The following is an 18,637-nucleotide window of genomic DNA, read 5'->3' as shown; positions in this document are numbered from 1 at the left end:
TCGTACATACTCTAACAAACTTTTCGAAAGGATAATTATAGAAAGTTCGTTAAGAGTACACTTCTAGAGCAATTCACGGGAAAAGTGGAAACACAGCACAAATACTTGGTCCAAGATTTTGCATTTCGTACGTGCATGAAACATGCGCACTAGGTCGAATTGAACAATTTTATTTTTGAAACACAGATATAAACCCTTCATCTGATTTATCATAAAGTGGTTTACACACTGGAGAAGAAATTCTTTATTTATGTATCCATATTAAACTTAACCTCAAAAAATTTGTGCAAACGCTCATGCGCAAGCACTGTTCGCAAAGTTATTGGTAAAATTCATTGAAATTGAGCCAATTTTACGTGGAAATTCGTAACTAATAAAGATTTTTTAAATATTTCAGGATTCCATTATAAAAATCTAAAAATTCGAAAACAATTTTGAAGATGAAGTAAAGTTTTAATGAAAGTTTGACTTCTCGATATCAAGTTGTGCACTATATTTTTAATTTGTCTATGGTTAACAGAAAACTTTTTCTAGGACGTATCATCGAAACTTTAACAAATTGTATTTTATCGTACAGCATTTCAGATTTTTAGTAGGGATATAACATAATAAAAAATAAATAAATAAATAAATAAATAAATTAAAAAACTATAATGAAGCTAGAAGTTACGATCTCGTCTACGACATGGACCGTGAAACCGGTCCTGTTCGATTTTTAAATGAACTCAAATTTTGGCGAATGCGAAAATTCCCAGAAATGATATTTACATATTTTTATCAACGGTAGCGTTTATATTTATTTAGAGTCAGGGCTTTTTGTTTGTCTACATTCTAGAACCGAATTAACGAGAAATTAGCAAGGAAGTCGGTAAATAATCTGATGATATCTCGAACACATCGAGATAGACAAGTAAACGTGTGTTTTAATAAATTAATATGTTAAGAATTACATAAGCGTTCAGTAATAAGTCTTAGTGTATAGTTTAGTGAATAGTAAATAGTCTAGTGTAATTAGTGTAAGCGTATAAATAAATTAGGTGAGTAAGTAAGAAACAGTGTGTGTAAATTCACCGCACCGAAGTTTCGTATAAATGTTTTGTCTGTTGTATAAATATTCGTGATTTAAATTTGGATTTCTCCATCTAAGACAATCTACTAATTATACGGAAATAAATTGTAAGTTTTCTCAAATTTAAAGAAATATTGAAATGTAACTAATAGTTACCGAATCTTCGTATTCCCCTCGTATAAAACTATCATTTGGAACCTTTGGTCATAGGGTGCGTTTTTAATACTTCGTCTTAACACCATCTCGCGTAAAACTGTCAATTGGTATATTCTCCTCTTCTTTTTTATTTATATGAATCTACTTTTTTTCCTATTATCGCCATCTTGTGACAACGTTGAAATAATTCCATAACAAAATAAACGATTTATCGATAAATAAGTAGATATAAAAATGATTTAGTTTCCTCCCGGTAATTTTTTAGCAGCGTTAATATTTATGCGCAAGCGTTGCGTTGCGCAGATACTGGGACCATTTATATCTTGGTCTTTATGTTTTATGTTCATTTTATTCTTATTTTTTATTACGTCTTCGTATTAATTGATATCTTCTTTCTACGAATATCCGTGCCAATTTGTTTCATGTGAAAAAGAAAGTTTGATTTATAAGGAAAAAGCGGTAAGTAATTATTATATAGGTTAGATTTTGACTGATATACGGATATCCCTATGTGGTAAAATGTGAAACGTTTGAAGTTTGGATTGAAATGTTTTTGATTGCGTTGATTGTAACAGAGACCTACTTTTTGGAGCTGAATTTGCCGTTTCAATAAAAAAAAAGTTACTTTACAGTAAAGAACTTTCATTGGAGCACACTTCTTGGATGAAGTCCATTGTTTGGACGGTGTTTTTATTTATCAAACTACTTGCGTGATGATCGTTAATAATAAAATGTTTTCGTCACTCTCATATTTTTATTATTTTCATATTTTAAATCAATGAATTTTTAAGATAATTTTCTTAATTTATTTTGACGAAACTACCACCACAAAGTTATTGATCATTACTAGACCCTTTTATAATGCATATTTGATGTACAACCCTCTATTTCAACCCTCCAATGAAGTTGTAACATCTAATGACTCATGTTATTGCCCGGAGTCAGAAATAAACCGGGTATTTCGACGAGAATTGCTTATATATAGGGTGTCTCATAAAAAAAATCATAAAGCTCTTTGAGACCTTGGTGAAACCATTCTTTGGGCTTAAATGCAGTCCCAGTGCATTTTTTTTCACGCGAGAATTTCGCGATTAAATAGTAGTCTGATAGTGCAAGATCCGGACGACTAAGTGGTTGTTATTGGAGTTGAATACCACCAAGTTTTTCGATTGTATTCCGCGTAACTTTCGCAGTATGTAGTTTAGTAAATTCTTGTTGGAAGTGAACGTAAACTTGATATTTATCAAATAAAAATGTCATTCAATCGCATTAGCTGTCCACTATATAACTCGGACTTGTTAGCTCGACCATCCGGAATGATTTTTAAGTACATTAAACCTTCATAACTCCACCCGGTGCCAGTTTCAGCACTACCAGCTCCCTGAGCGAAACTCATTCAATTATTTGAATCTTTCGTTGGATCAAACTAACGTAGTGTCCAAAATTCAACATCTAATTTTGTCTGGATGAGTATTTTTATCAGCCTAACACTTAACACGTCGAATTTCCGAGTTCATCAGCCAATTCCTTCGCAGTATGGAAGTTATTTTATAATGTTCCAAAATTTTTGTGCATTTACCGAGATTCGATCTATTAATTGTGAATTTTTCGCAAAGTTTTGGAAATGAGGCTCCACCAGACGTAACAAGAGTTTCCACTCGAATCGACTGCGATGGGTTCTGGTAATTGTCTTATATCTAACCACTGATTTTTCATGTTCAGGTTGTCATGTGTCAATTTCGACATTTCGCTTGAATCTTGGCACTATTCGACAACTTTTATAGACCTTATCTAATGATTTTAAATGGCGATGTATGGTATATCGAAAGGCTTTAATAGGTTTTCTTCCCTTCCCTTGTAACCTCAATATCCGACGCAGATGGACGATCTGAGGGCGAACGATCTTCAAGTATCGAATCACCACTAATAAAATAATTTTAAGATGACGCCATCTGATAGTTGTTCGTTCTGTATTCATTTACATACTGAAAGTTGCGTTTCGAGTGTTCCATGTAGTGAAAGTGACAGTTCCGTGCTGCAAAACACTCTCGGGACGCTCTAGAGTGACTCTAGCCACTTCAATGTTGACAGTTGACAGTTTCACGTACGTCGCGGCTGAAATATTACTATGTACAAAGTAGCACTTTAAGTCCTTGGCATACAAATAATTATTTCCGTTCTCTCATTAACTGTGTCTTTTCCTTGATTTCATACTGTGTGCCGTCTTTAGACACAGCACTGTTAATGAAAACTATCGTTTCAGAAATTTCAGAAATTTAAGATTAGAAATCTACTTGTATGTCTCTAAAAGAGAAAAATGTATACAACTCCACGATTAAGTTCAAAATTAAATATTGAAACAAATCGATTTCTTCTAAATTCTAAAATAAACTCATTCGAATTTATAAAAAAGTTATTAGGTTCGAAAAACACGTAGTAAGAAGTTTCAGTATCCTTGAAAAGCCGTTTTTTTTTCAATAACCACCAGAAGGACGTACGTAAAGATAAAGAACAAAGGGTCTTTTATCTTGTCCTGTTTGTTTAACTAACAAGTTTCCTAAAAAGCTGCCGTTTATTATGTAAATACCGCTGACCGCTATGAAGTTGTTGAGATGAAATGGGTAAAAGGATATTCTAAAGATGATTAATTTGCGACATGCCGATCGGCTTCTTAGTTTCCCTTCAAATATTTGTAAAGACGTAGGAGTCAAAATCAACAAATTATAGTTTAAAAAAATTAAAAAAACGTCAATATTATTAAAGTAACAACTCAAAAAGTTGTGTCCCACCGTAAAGGTGTTATCTAATTCAAAATTTGATTCTGTTCACTTAAAAATCATTTGATGATATTAAAATGGCAAAGATATAAGTAATTTAACAATCAGAAAATGCCCAAGACGTACTTAAATCGCAAAAACGGATGAAAAATGTCTGTCAATGTTTTGGTCATTATTGTGAATGATAACGCCGTCAACTTTAAGCTACGTATTTTACAAAGAGATACTAAAAAATATATAGGAATAATTACAACTAAAAAACGAGCTAAAACTTTCGTCTTCATTAAAAAAAAGTCCTCCTGTTTGCCTTATTTACTAGATGTGACTTCTGAATCTGCCATAAATTAATTGGGAATCATAATGATGGAAGTTTCGAGGCGTGGGATTTGAATGATTGTTTTTAATAAACCTGTTAATATTCGAATATTCATTATAACGTGGCAACGGCGCAATACGAAATAGTAGGCGCCAAACGTATCAGTGTGGGCGAGTTTCAATAGTGAGCGCGGCGTGTTATGTATCTGCATCAACTAATCCTATAAATAATTATTTATATTCTTAGACGTTTGTCGATTTACTACCCTCAGAAAGCGGCCCACGCGAAACCACATTTATCAAAAATGAGACACTTTATGCTTCTCGTCGCGTAGGTTTAAATTTTAAAAAGATTTTTATTATCTACTTAATTTTTTCCTCGACTTGGGATACAAAACAAAGTCGTTTATAAGGTTCATTTTCCAGTAAATTCCAAGAGAAACTTATAATAAATTCAAAGGTTATGATTAGATTAAATAGAAACTATTCGATTTTGTCAATGATGTCAATGTCAATATGATGACAGATGACATAAGACATGCTAACAGTTGACACAGAACACGATTTGATGTTGTAATTTTTGACATGAGATGTAATGACAGTTGATACAGTACACGATTTTTTACTACCAATAAAGTTAGTGTATTAAGTTTTTATTGAGAAAAAATTAATGGGTCTTCTAAAAAAACGCGTTTAAACAAAATACACTGACTTAAAACAGACCTGAATATTTTGCAAAATAAATTAACGACTCTACAAACTACGAGTATAGTAACAAGACGCGGGTTTATGAATACGACGTCCAAACTAACCAAAAATCTAGTTAATGAACCCACAAAATAAGTCCCATAAATGACAAAAGATTTATAAATCTTCCACCACGATTATGTGGTATATATTAACATATTGTGACTGATTGTCATATTATAATCAACGTATGTGCCAGATATAACTAATTGTGATTTTCCTGTTACTAAAATTGTGTATGGAAACTTTGAATGTTTGTTTTCAATCGATAGGAATCTAGATTGATTGCGATAGTAAAGATTTGTATTGAAATACGTGAGAATGTTTGCTTTTTTAGTCACTTCGGATTGTATTATATAATAATATAAATATGAATCGAAACAAATCGAATACAAGTTGTGCACGATTGAAACTTATCATAAATCCGAAGGTTATGTTTTGATTAAATAGAAACTATTCGATTTTGTCAATGAATCAATAATAATCATTATAAATAATCGTAATTGAGATAATTCACACATAATATGATGACAGATGACGTAAGACATGGTAACAGTTGACACAGAACACGATTTGATGTTGTAATTTTTGACATGAGACTACATCAACATTAACCTTAACAAAACACGTGCAAATATAATTACGCACAGATCGTTATCACAAACGTCAATAGAAAAACGTTTTTTCGCTTATTTCTTTCCTTATTCAATACATGGACGATTGCTATATAGGCATCTTGCATAGTGTTACCAACAGTGACAAATACTTATTAGTTAGTTCGGATTTAAACCAACTAGAGTGAAGAAACGGTAAACATTTATTCGACAATTAAAAGTTACTACTAAAGTTATGTGGTTAATAAATATTTTAAATAGATTGGGCATAAATGAAAGTATTTTTCCTGGACTATATTCTAACCTACCAGAAACAATTTAATGAATATTCAATTCATGTGCAACGGCAACATCGCACCAAGCTATTCCTGCAATTGCCACAAACGTGAGTCAGTTGGTTTTCATTTGTTGAGGTGGAAGGTCGGTTGAAAATTTGTCTGTTTCCAACATCGCTTTTCGTAATATATATTATATAGGCGCCAAAAAAGTAGTGTACGTTTTCAATTTATCAAAATGTGACTTTTTTTTATTTCTTTATCGATTGTTTAAATACTCTGATTAAAATTGATGTGATATATATTTTTGAATAAATTATTGATAGTTCGCAAATATGAATGCGAAAGTGGGACCCCCTCTCATGGTACCTCACGTGGATAACAACAAATATCAAGGTAAATAAATGTTAGGTTCAGTAGCGTGACGGTTTATCTTAATTTTTATTTTATTTTGAATATTAAAACATGTTTTAAGTGACCGGCGCCTAAAAACAAAAGAAATAACAGTTCAGTCCAGTATTTCCAAAACAATTATTCCAAGGATCTTACGAGCATTTAAATATGACAAAAATTAGTGCAAGCGATCAATTATAATATACACTGGCCAGCAAAAAATTGGGGTCACCTTAAAATTTGCATGTTCTTTGAAATTTTACGTTTTCAGGTAGTTTTCTTGGATTCGATGATTTATTCTAAAAAAGCGAAATTCGACATTTTGCTGTTAGGGATGGAACGAACAAAATAAAAAAACTTGACACCAATAACGTATATTCCCTACTCTTGCATTGATGACTGCTTAAAGTCGGCGCGGCAGACTTTGAATTAAGTTGCGGATCACATTCTGATTGATGTTATACCATTCCTTGTTTCAACAACAATCTATCTTCACACTATGGGCATCACGGATGATCCGGAGTGCCGCTGGTGCATGGAGGATGACGAAACTGCAGACCACGTTATCTATAAGGGCCTTGTACTCACGCGGACGCGGTTTAAACCCCACAACCTGCTAAACGACATCAAAGGGTTCAAGCCAAAACTTCTGATCGGCTTCTCAAATGACATCGGCCTTTGGTAACGTCAAGTGGGGCTTATCTGAAGGCCTATGTACTCAACGTTTTTTATCTATCCTAGAAACGGGATTTGTTTTTTTTTTCAACACCCTCTATATGTATAAGTAACGAAATCCATTGCTACGATTGTTTAATGTACCGTGTAGATTTATTTATAAGTGGGTTTGATAGAAAAGTTACATAATACAAACACGTCGAAACAATATTTATTATTGAGCAAGACGATTATGCAAATAAGGAATATCCATTTATATAATAATGAATGACATCATTGCATAAAGTTAGACTATATTTAATCTATAGTAACACATAAAAATGATTCTGATACTATGTTATAATAGTTTATTATACAACGAGAAAGTAACGATGGTTATTACTCATCAGGATGACTATCTGAATAACACAAATTAATTTATGTTGCGGTTTAACAAACAAAACAAAATTAGGTAACGCTTTCGTGTCAAATAATAAATAGTTTTGTCACCAAATGGGTGATAATTTTTGTTATTATAATATTTTTGTGGGTTCAACACTTTGATATATAGTGTGGAGCGTGATTATCGGTTTTTTTCGCTAAAAAATTTATTTATCTATTGGCGATAAAGTAGTTTTGTAGTATAAAATAAAACACTGTTTTTTTTTTCAAATAAAGAATAGTTTTTAATCAACTATGTATGCTGAATGACCTTTCAGCTTCATGATTCCGCGCTCAGAACATTTCTGGTACTATCATCAAATAATTTAATCAAATGCGATTACAATTCATGGATATTTGATCATTCAAATAATTCTGGGTAATTATGTAGAATTGGGGCAAAAATCGTTCCGAAAAATTTTTCATTTGGGGTCGTTTCTGAGGGTACAAATTACAAATAGTAAATTTAAGGCGGGGGAGACATATTAATTCCATTTATTTATGAATTTCTTTGAAATCGTTGATCATACATTTCAGAGGGTAGCAAAAGGGGGGAGAAGTGTTTAAAATTTGGTTAACATTTACTCGTCTTTCCCTCCGATATTACGATATCAAGATTTTCACTTCTAGAAATTCACATTTTTTCGCTTTTATTCTTATTTATTGGTAAATTTAGCATATATATTCTTACTGGTAGAATAAACGTTCGATTTCATACAAAATGTTTACGTTTTTTTTATTTTATTTGATTTATTAACCTAACCTAACTTAACTTAACTTAACCTAACCTTTTTTGTTTGGTGTGGGTGGGAAAATCTTCGAAAGACGCCCGGGAAGGTGTTAACCGTTAACCGGCCGCCTACCAGCTAAAAACCCACCCTTTTCTCCACCGACGCATGTGGAACCGATCTTAGCGAACATCGCGTCACATAACTTAACCTAACCTAACTTAACCTAACCTTTTTTTTTGCCCAGAGGTGGGGTGGAAGCTAATGCCTTCCTCGCAACGAGCGGGTGCAAATGCTGTGAGTTTGTGTGGGACTCTCACCCACTAAACCACCCTCCTCAATCCTCGGGAGTGTCGTACGCCGGGAGGACAACAAATTGTCATTGCATCAGCGTACAACACTTAATCCTTTGGATTTTTGAGCTGTTTCTTAGCTTCACTCCTCTCCACCAGTCCGTCAAGACGGCACGAGAAGAGAGGAAGTTACTGAGCCACTCCACCAACTTCAAGGTCTTAAAGCTCCCAGGAGTGGAACTTAACCTAACCTAACTCATGTGCTATTGCTCTAGATGACCGAGTATTCCGATATGATTGGATAATTATTGACATTCAATATGCATAAGATAATGAGTATTATGATGGAAATGATGTGTCTCCCTCACTCTTAAAGTACTTTCGGAGCACTAAAAAACAACCCTAAATGTTTGTAGTGGAGCCCCAATTCTAAATAATTACCCAATTCTGCAAACTTCGAAATAAATGATAATCAGATGGTGCCAGATCAAGACTGTATGGGGGATTTGGCTCCAATAGTTTCCCATGAGTTACAAAAGATGTTTGAGGCCTCGCATTTTCCGATTTGACAATTCCTGCCGTTTTTCTTGGATTGCTTCATCCGGTCTCATGAATTGTTGATAGTAAGCATCAGAATTAATCGTTTGATTCCTTGGAAGCAGCTCAAAAAACCTTGGTAATCTCACCAAACCGACAGCATGAGGTTTTTTGTTGTTATTCAGATTTCGATGTGGTTTGTGCTGGTTCATCGTGCTTTCTCCGTGATCGTTTTCGAACTATGTTCCAGTACAAGACCAATTTTTCTTTACCGGTGATGATTCTTTTCAAGAAAGGGTCGGTTTCAACTCGTTCAAGGTGCATATCGCAAATTTTGATTTGATGAATTTCTTTCAAATCATGAGGTACCCAAATATGAAGCATCTCACCTAGCCAGACATTTTAATTGCTTATCAATTGTCGGAGGGTGTTTTTTTAGAACAAAAAATGAAGTGAACAAGTTTGAAACAAAGTGTTTTCAACGTAAGCCTTCACAAGTGATTTTCATTTTCGTACAAACTTTCAATCAATTTCTAAATGGCTATTGGGCTCAAAATAAAGGTCAATTCATAAACGTGACTTACCATTTGCCGTTGACATTGACGTTTGCTGTTGGTGGCTTTCAACATAAACGAATTTCATCTTTTCCCGATCGTAGCAACCAGAACCAATTACATCCGTTTACGTTTGTCACGTGATTTTGACGTATGACTTGAGAGGGTGATTTTGAGGTTATTTCTTTTTCTGTTTATTTCTTTATGGTGGTGTTATGGCTTTGCCTGTTTTATCTACGTAATTTTCCACAAAATCGTCACGGATTACAAAAAAACACAAAAATATCACGAAAACAGAAAGTTAAGTTTATGAATCGGCCTTAATGTTCGCAAATACAGTGATGTGACAATTCATTAACGCCACCTATTGTTCGATTGTGAAAACCCTGCACGTTTTTGACTAACTAACAATTCATAAAAACGCCGTTTCCCCTCGTAGATTATGGAATTTTCCTTTTCCTCTATGTCTCTCAGGACTATTTTGGGAATGTAATAATTTATGTGTCTGCGTGTTGCACTGAATTCGTATTACGTTTTTTCACTTTTAAAAGCTCACTTCACACCTTGTTCACTGAAGGCGTTATGCCAACGAGGAATTATAAAGGATAGCATGGATTATTTTTAATCTAAAAAAATGCTTTCTTAAAATAACCGTTGGTTTTGTAAAAAATTATTCTTTGAATAGTTAGACGGCGATACAAAAGTCGAATTTAATCAACTTAATTACAATTTATCAATGTAATTTTTAATAAATTATAGTCAATTCACATGCTCTACTATATTTTCACTCTATGGGTACATAAAAAATGCCATAAATAGTTGCCATCCACCTCTATAAGATACTAGAACTAGTCTGAATACAACAAGAAACAATATCTCAAAGGTACAAAGACTGGGTTGTTTACGTGCATTTGGGGCCGTGAAATCTTGCCAAGCAGCTGCACTAGAAGTGATTCTAAATCACATTACAATGTTCAGAGACAGAATCATTGAAGAAAACCCGTTCCTAAATGATGACCAACCCTGGGACATGCCTCAGGACGTTTCAACTTTGAGAAAAACTTCTCACCTCAATAATAAACTGTAAAAGCGAAAGTGGAATTAAAACACCATACAAGAAATGAACAGAAATGCCATTAAATGGTATAGGGATGGATCTAAAACATCACACGCAACTGGAATAGGAGTTTATGGGATCAGAACCACTCTGAAAGCGCACCAAGCATTTTTCAAGCAGAGATCCCTTCATGGGACTCGAACCCTTCTGTGTTATCAGCTACAGAACAATGGGACAACCTACAGGGGACTGAGACATGCAGAGACTCTTCTGGGAAACTCTAACCAGAGTAGATCTACTGAATGTATCAACCTAAGTAAGAACAATCTACTAATAGGAGTTTTATCGGACCTGAAGACTCTAGAACTAGCAGATAATGCGATGTTGTTGCACAGAGGACGAAACCCCTATCCACATTTTCTCGTAGTATGAAACACTAAGGAAATCCAGAGCGCTGCACCTGGGAGCGCTTGAAATAGAAGACGTAGATCTCTGGCAATTAAAGCCATCCCACATTCTAGACTTTTTAAAAGGAAGGAGATTGATGGATCAGATGTAAACATTGGGTTCTCCAGTATCGCAGCAAGACAGGGAGACAGAATAAATCCTTTGGATCGCAGTGTATACGAGGTCCCAAATCTATTTATACCGTAGCTCGTAGCAGATAACCTATACCATTCAAATAAAAAGTTTTACTTGAATGCCCTTTTATATAGTTGAAGAAAATTTGATTAATGATTAATTTCATGTTTAGTTTGTTTAACAAGAAAGTTTGGAACAGATTCGACGTTAGTTCGACAATGTTTAAATGAGTTTTGAGCTACACGATATTATCAAATGTAAACTTGAATGTAACCGGATAAAATTCATGACCTCAAGAGAAACTTTGCAATAGATATGTTCGTTATAACAATAGACCCAATATCTTACTGTGAATTCTGCACATCGTTCAATCGATATTTTGATCGTCTGTGAGTGACCGTTGAACCACGATTTGTTTTAATATTCCATCAGGGATGCAATGCGACTACGTTTTTCCTGCAATCGCAAGTCACTGGCAAAAAAATACACCAAATTGTATTGCCGAGAAAATCTAATTTTATATCAAATACGAGGCTTATCCATAAATCTAGGAGCTGCGGACGATGCTAGGTTAAATTTGGCGAGACTGGCGTGTAAAGTGGCCCCCTTTTTCCCAGCTCCTGCCCTAGAGTGTGAAGACCCCCATAACGAACAACCTTTTGGCCGGCCATCGTTTTCGGACAAAGCGATTGATGTCAGCAAGTCCTGCATTCACAACATTTTGAGAGACAGCTTTAAACTGTCTTCGTGGCGCGGGGAGATGATACACTTTATGAATAAACCTCGTAATACTGAGAAAAACCAATTTTTTCCCAGAATAAATTGAAATTTCCTTAATGGAATAAATATTTTTGTAATGATCATTTATATTAGCAAATAATCCTTAATTCGGTCCTGCACTTTCATACTCCATTTTGTATTTGTTTGGGTTTAGTGACTAAAGATTTTGGATACACTAATAAATCAAACCAATCGTGTTACTTCGATTGTTCTTTCCCTATCAACTACCCAAACCTTTTAATATAATAGTGAGGAAATAATTACTAGACATAATTCTCAGTGGCTTTGTATATAAAACAATAGATTAAATGTTTCAATTACGGAACCGCGCACTTCTATTTCGAAAAACGAAGAATTAAATGTAATTTATTAGCCCTATTCAAGTTAGTCCTTATTGAATTTAATTATACAAGGTATACGAGGTCTGGCTATTAAATAACGAGACTGCGCGCCTAGAGGGCGCCCTAGACGGACGGGGTATCCAGATATCTTGTCTATGCACGTCCCAAAACACGTTTCCGTCATTATTATAGTATTTGTGCAGTAGTGGTTTGAAACGAACGTGTTTTTTCTCACCATGTGTAAAAAACTCCGACTTAGTGCTATAAATTGTTTCAAGAGGACTGTGGGGATAATTCTCTATCTCGTGCGCGTATTTTTGAGTGGTGTAAGCGCTTTAGTCAGAGCACTGAAGATGACCAGCGGCCAGGTTGCCCTGAGACTGTTTCAACACCGGAAACAATGACCAGCCCAGGCTGTAAACGCCGATAAAGAATATTTTATACATGACAAAAGTCTGTGCGAAGCTGGTGCCAATAAATCTGCCTCCTGACCAAAAGCTCTTGCGTCAACGGGTCTGCTTAGATTTCCTTGGAAGGTTAGAAAGAGAAAGTGACCCGATTTGAGTCGATGGAAGCGGTAAAGCAAACTCCTGAAGGAACTAACCAAAGAAGACTTCCAGCACTGTTTCGATCAATAGATAAAATGTATGGGAAAGGGAAAGCCATTTTCGTAACCAGTATCGTTATTTAATAACCAGACCTCGTATCCACAATGTCATTTACGTTATTTTATCAGCGATAACGCTGCTGCGATCGCAATTCTGAAGAAGCGCTGCAGTACTCTGATTCAACCCGAAGAAATGTACGTGATTTCCAGATCCCTGCTTCCGAAGTGCTTCTTTATGATGCCGCCGATTGTGAAATCAGATCTGTGATGCGTTTTCTGAATGCAAAAAGAAGAAGAAGTTAGACCAAGTGAAATGGATCGCCAAATCTGCGATTAGAATTAGTGCTCTTGCTATGGAGTATTCTCAGAAAAAATAATGGATGGGCAGTGCATTTCAGTTTTTGACGTGCTATTATGAAGACGGTGATGATTTTATTTCTCAGATAGTCACGGGGAATGAAACTTCAGTTAAGTTTTATTTGATAGGAAATTGGATTTTCTGAATTAAATTTATAGTCAAAACTAGGTTATTTTAAGTTTAATTTGAGAACATTTCAATTTATTTATTCAGACTTTCTTCGCTAAATATTGTCAAAAATTGGTTATTCTGAATTTATGTAGTAAAAATTTCAATATCTAGTCTTAATTTGGTCAAAAATTACTTTCGTAGTCACAAATTCGATTATCTAAGTTTATATTGATTAAAAATTTGTTTTCCTTTGTCTATTATAGTTCAAAATTACGTCTTCTGAATTTTTTTGATATAAAATTCAATTCTATGAACTAAATTTAAAAAAAAAATTAATTAGTAAACATTTCAATTTCTAATATTTATTTTTATGAATACGATTTCAAAAATAACCTTCCCTGAGTATATTTTGATGTGAAATAACATTTTCCACGGTCAATTTTGTCAAAAATTGGCTATTGTGAATTTATATAGTAAAAATTTCAATATCTAGTTTTAATTAAGTCAAAAATTACTTTCGTAAGTTTGGTTAAGTATAATTCGCCAAAATTTAAAATTCTTTCGATCAAAAATTATTTTTTTGCGTATAATTTGTTCAAACGGAACATTTTTGGTGGAAAATTGGTTTTTCTGGGTAAAATGAAAGTTTATTTCGTCAAAATTACAAAATCTACTTTTAATTTGATCAAAAATTCTTTTTTTCGAAATTCATTATGTTTTCAAATTCTATTTTCTTCGTTTATTATTGTTCAAAATTTGTTTCCCTCGGATCTATTGAATATTCTAACGATAATCCGCCTATATTTAAAATTCTTTCGATCAAAAATTATTTTTCTGCGTATAATTTGATCAATCGGAGATGTTTTCGTGGAAAATTTGTTTTTCTGAGTAAAGCAATTGCCTATTCCAAGTTTATTTCGTCAAAATTACAAAATCTACTTTTAATTTGATCAAAAATTCTTTTTTTCGAAATTCATGATGGTTAAAAATTCGATTTTCTTCGTTTATTATTGTTCAAAATTTGTTTCCCCTCAGACCTATTGAATATTCTAGCGATTATCCGCCTAAATTTGAAATTTTTTCGATCAAAAATTATTTTTTTGCGTATAATTTGTTCAAACGGAACATTTTTGGTGGAAAATTGGTTTTTCTGGGTAAAATGAAAGTTTATTTCGTCAAAATTACAAAATCTACTTTTAATTTGATCAAAAATTCTTTTTTTCGAAATTCATTATGGTTTCAAATTCGATTTTCTTCGTTTATTATTGTTCAAAATTTGTTTCCCCTCAGACCTATTGAATATTCTAGCGATAATCCGCCTAAATTTGAAATTTTTTCGATCAAAAATTATTTTTTTGCGTATAATTTGTTCAAACGGAACATTTTTGGTGGAAAATTGGTTTTTTTTGGGTAAAATGAAAGTTTATTTCGTCAAAATTACAAATTCTACTTTTAATTTGACCAAAAATTGTTTCGTCTAAATTCATGATGGTTTCAAATTCGATTTTCTTTGTTTATTATAGTTCAAAATTTGTTTCTCTCGGATCTATTGAATATTTTAACGATAATCCGCTTAAATTTGAAATTCTTTCGATCAAAAATCATTTTTCTGCGTATAATTTGATCAATCGGAGATGTTTTCGTGAAAAATTGGTTTTTCTGAGTAAAATAAAAGTTTATTTAGTCAAAATTCCAATTTCTACTTCTGTTATGTGGTTGATCCGTGGTGTCTTCATGATGTATTCTAACATCACTAATTAATACGTTATCGCGTGGTGTCATGACAATTTAACCTCCGACATTAACTTGAATTAGAATTACATTTTATATTATAAATAATTCAGACTCCCCCATCATTTTAATCGAATTAGATTATATCGTAAAGTCGAAATGAAGGATTTATGTGAGAAAGGATTGGAATAAACAAACGCTGATAGTTTGGCGGGCTTAGAAAATTGATATACTACACTCAACGTCCTTTTACTTTAAAAAAACTAGTACACGACCTTAATTTGTTGAAATATTATGTCTGGCATATTCTTAGAATGAAGCACTAGAAAGATAAAAAAAAGTGGAACGTGGAGATAATATATGTTGCAAGGAATGACGTATTAGATCGTATTGAATTGTAAATTATTTTTTACGAATTTTATTTCATAATTGACCGAAAATTTTATTACTAATGTCGAGGAAAATGTATGTCACACAGGAAATTAATGTCAAAATCGGGAGCGAGTCTCGAAAGTTATAGGTCCCTAAATTTTTCGAAATATAAACTTATGTTGTTTGTAATATATTTTCTAAACTATACAGTGGATTGTTATAAAAATTCAGTGATTGATTATGTACATTGAAATGCTGTGTTTGACGGTATAAATTAATCTACATCAAACTCAGGAATCTAGATGCGGCTTGTTAATAATGCGTAATTTTGACGGTGTTTATCATATTCCTAAAATTAATTTTTCCTACAGTTAATATGTACTTTAGTAAATAATTCCTTTGGTTGCACGTTTAATTTCACTTTCTAAGTCAAGCAAGTCATTTTTTAAAAGTTTGTTTTGGTCAAAATTTGCTTATACTGCATTTACTTTGATAAAAAATGTTTTTTTTTGTAAAAAATTGACTATTCTTGTTACGATTTGGTAAATTACAATTTCCGAGGCTGTTTTACTAAAAGTTTAGTTTTTCAAACTTCTTTAACGTAAAATTGTAAAAAATTAAAGTTTCAGTTTCAATTTGGTAAAAAATTACGTTTTTTTTTCGTAGAAAATTTATTTTTTCGAGCCTTATTTTAATTGCTATTTTGTGCTAAATTTTCCATTTTCAATTTATCAAAATTCAAATTTCTTACTTCAGATTAGTACAAACATAAGTTTTCAAAGTTTAATTCGGTGAAAAATTGATATCAGCGACATTAATTCGAAACAAAATTGTTTTTCTGAGTTAAATTTAGTCAAAAATTTGATATTTCAATTTCAGTTTGTCAAAATTACAATTTCTGACTTCAGATTAGTAAAAACATAAGTTTTCAAAGTTTAATTCGGTGAAAAATTGATTTTACCGACATTAATTCGAAACAAAATTGTTTTTCTGAGTTAAATTTAGTCAAAAATTTGATATTTCAATTTCAGTTTGTCAAAATTACAATTTCTGACTTCAGATTAGTAAAAACATAAGTTTTCAAAGTTTAATTCGGTGAAAAATTGATTTTACCGACATTAATTCGAAACAAAATTGTTTTTCTGAGTTAAATTTAGTCAAAAATTTGATATTTCAATTTCAGTTTGTCAAAATTACAATTTCTGACTTCAGATTAGTAAAAACATAAGTTTTCAAAGTTTAATTCGATGAAAAATTGATTTTACCGACATTAATTCGAAACAAAATTGTTTTTCTGAGTTAAATTTAGTCAAAAATTTGATATTTCAATTTCAGTTTGTCAAAATTACAATTTCTGACTTCAGATTAGTAAAAACATAAGTTTTCAAAGTTTAATTCGATGAAAAATTGATTTTACCGACATTAATTCGAAACAAAATTGTTTTTCTGAGTTAAATTTAGTCAAAAATTTGATATTTCAATTTCAGTTTGTCAAAATTACAATTTCTGACTTCAGATTAGTAAAAACATAAGTTTTCAAAGTTTAATTCGGTGAAAAATTGATTTCAGCGACATTAATTCGAAACAAAATTGTTTTTCTGAGTTAAATTTAGTCAAAAATTTGATATTTCAATTTCAGTTTGTCAAAATTACAATTTCTGACTTCAGATTAGTAAAAACATAAGTTTTCAAAGTTTAATTCGATGAAAAATTGATTTTACCGACATTAATTCGAAACAAAATTGTTTTTCTGAGTTAAATTTAGTCAAAAATTTGATATTTCAATTTCAGTTTGTCAAAATTACAATTTCTGACTTCAGATTAGTAAAAACATAAGTTTTCAAAGTTTAATTCGGTGAAAAATTGATTTTACCGACATTAATTCGAAACAAAATTGTTTTTCTGAGTTAAATTTAGTCAAAAATTTGATATTTCAATTTCAGTTTGTCAAAATTACAATTTCTGACTTCAGATTAGTAAAAACATACGTTTTCAAAATTTAATTCGGTGAAAAATTGATTTTACCGACATTAATTCGAAACAAAATTGTTTTTCTGAGTTAAATTTAGTCAAAAATTTGATATTTCAATTTCAGTTTGTCAAAATTACAATTTCTGACTTCAGATTAGTAAAAACATAAGTTTTCAAAGTTTAATTCGGTGAAAAATTGATTTTACCGACATTAATTCGAAACAAAATTGTTTTTCTGAGTTAAATTTAGTCAAAAATTTGATATTTCAATTTCAGTTTGTCAAAATTACAATTTCTGACTTCAGATTAGTAAAAACATACGTTTTCAAAATTTAATTCGGTGAAAAATTGATTTTACCGACATTAATTCGAAACAAAATTGTTTTTCTGAGTTAAATTTAGTCAAAAATTTGATATTTCAATTTCAGTTTGTCAAAATTATAATTTCTGACAATGTTTCACTAACTAATTGATTTTTCTTAATATATTTTTGTCAAAAATTCGTTTCACAGAGTTTAATTCGAAAAGATTGTTTTTCTGATCTAAATTTTGTCTATTCTAGTTCCAGTTTTTGAAAATTCTGAGTTAAATTTGACAAAATCTCTTTCCAAAAGTTTGTTTTCATCAAAAATAGTTTTTGTTTGTCAAATTTGGCTATTTTAGTTTCATTTTAACAAAATTTCATTTTCTGAGTACAATTTTATGGAAAAATTACGTTTCTTTTGGCCACAATTGGATTTTACTTAGTTTAATTTGTCAAACTTTGTCAAAAATTGACTATTCTAAATTCAATGTTTAGAAATTTCAATTTCTGAGGACTCTGCTCCATCCAAATGAACCAGTTGTTATTGGTTCGTCGAATGGTGAACGTTTTGGTCGTCCAATTGAGGTGATTACTCCAGAAAACATCAGAAAAGTCCACAAATTGATCATATTGAATTGCGATAGATAGCTGAGGCCGCAAAGACACCAGAAAAATTTGACCATGAGAAAGTTTTTTTCAAAGTGGATTCATCAATTCACTCCGGAATCGAAACGATCATCATCTGAGTGGACTGCAGCCAGTGAATCACGTCCGAAGCGTCCAAAGATACAACAGTCAGATGGGGAGGTTATGACTGTTCCACCAAGTCAATGTACCGATGGCCGAATTGAATGAATTCTTTCCTCATCC

The 18,637-nt window shown here is 32.2% G+C and overlaps 1 protein-coding gene across 2 annotated transcripts in view; it reads left to right on the top strand.

Annotated features, from left to right (window-relative positions):
• Nucleotides 1-1,529: 1,529 nt before the first annotated feature.
• LOC130890941 (uncharacterized) overlaps nt 1,530-18,637 on the top strand; it is a 34,829-nt gene continuing 17,721 nt past the window's right edge. Inside the window, exon 1 of one of the 2 annotated variants that reach the window (XM_057795393.1) lies at nt 1,530-1,684. Coding sequence is in view for 1 of the 2 variants with exons in the window: in XM_057795392.1 (XP_057651375.1) it covers nt 6,289-6,349 (61 nt within the window). In the remaining variant the exon portion in view is untranslated. Of the gene's footprint in view, nt 1,685-6,065; nt 6,350-18,637 lie in introns of those variants that run through there. The other variant, XM_057795392.1, reaches the window with a different exon arrangement.

This window comes from Diorhabda carinulata, chromosome 2 (genome assembly GCF_026250575.1).
Source record: "Diorhabda carinulata isolate Delta chromosome 2, icDioCari1.1, whole genome shotgun sequence".
Classification (NCBI taxonomy): Eukaryota; Metazoa; Arthropoda; class Insecta; order Coleoptera; family Chrysomelidae; genus Diorhabda; species Diorhabda carinulata.
The sequence above is the reverse complement of the archived record's forward strand: the minus strand, read 5'-3'. Positions and strand labels throughout refer to the sequence as shown.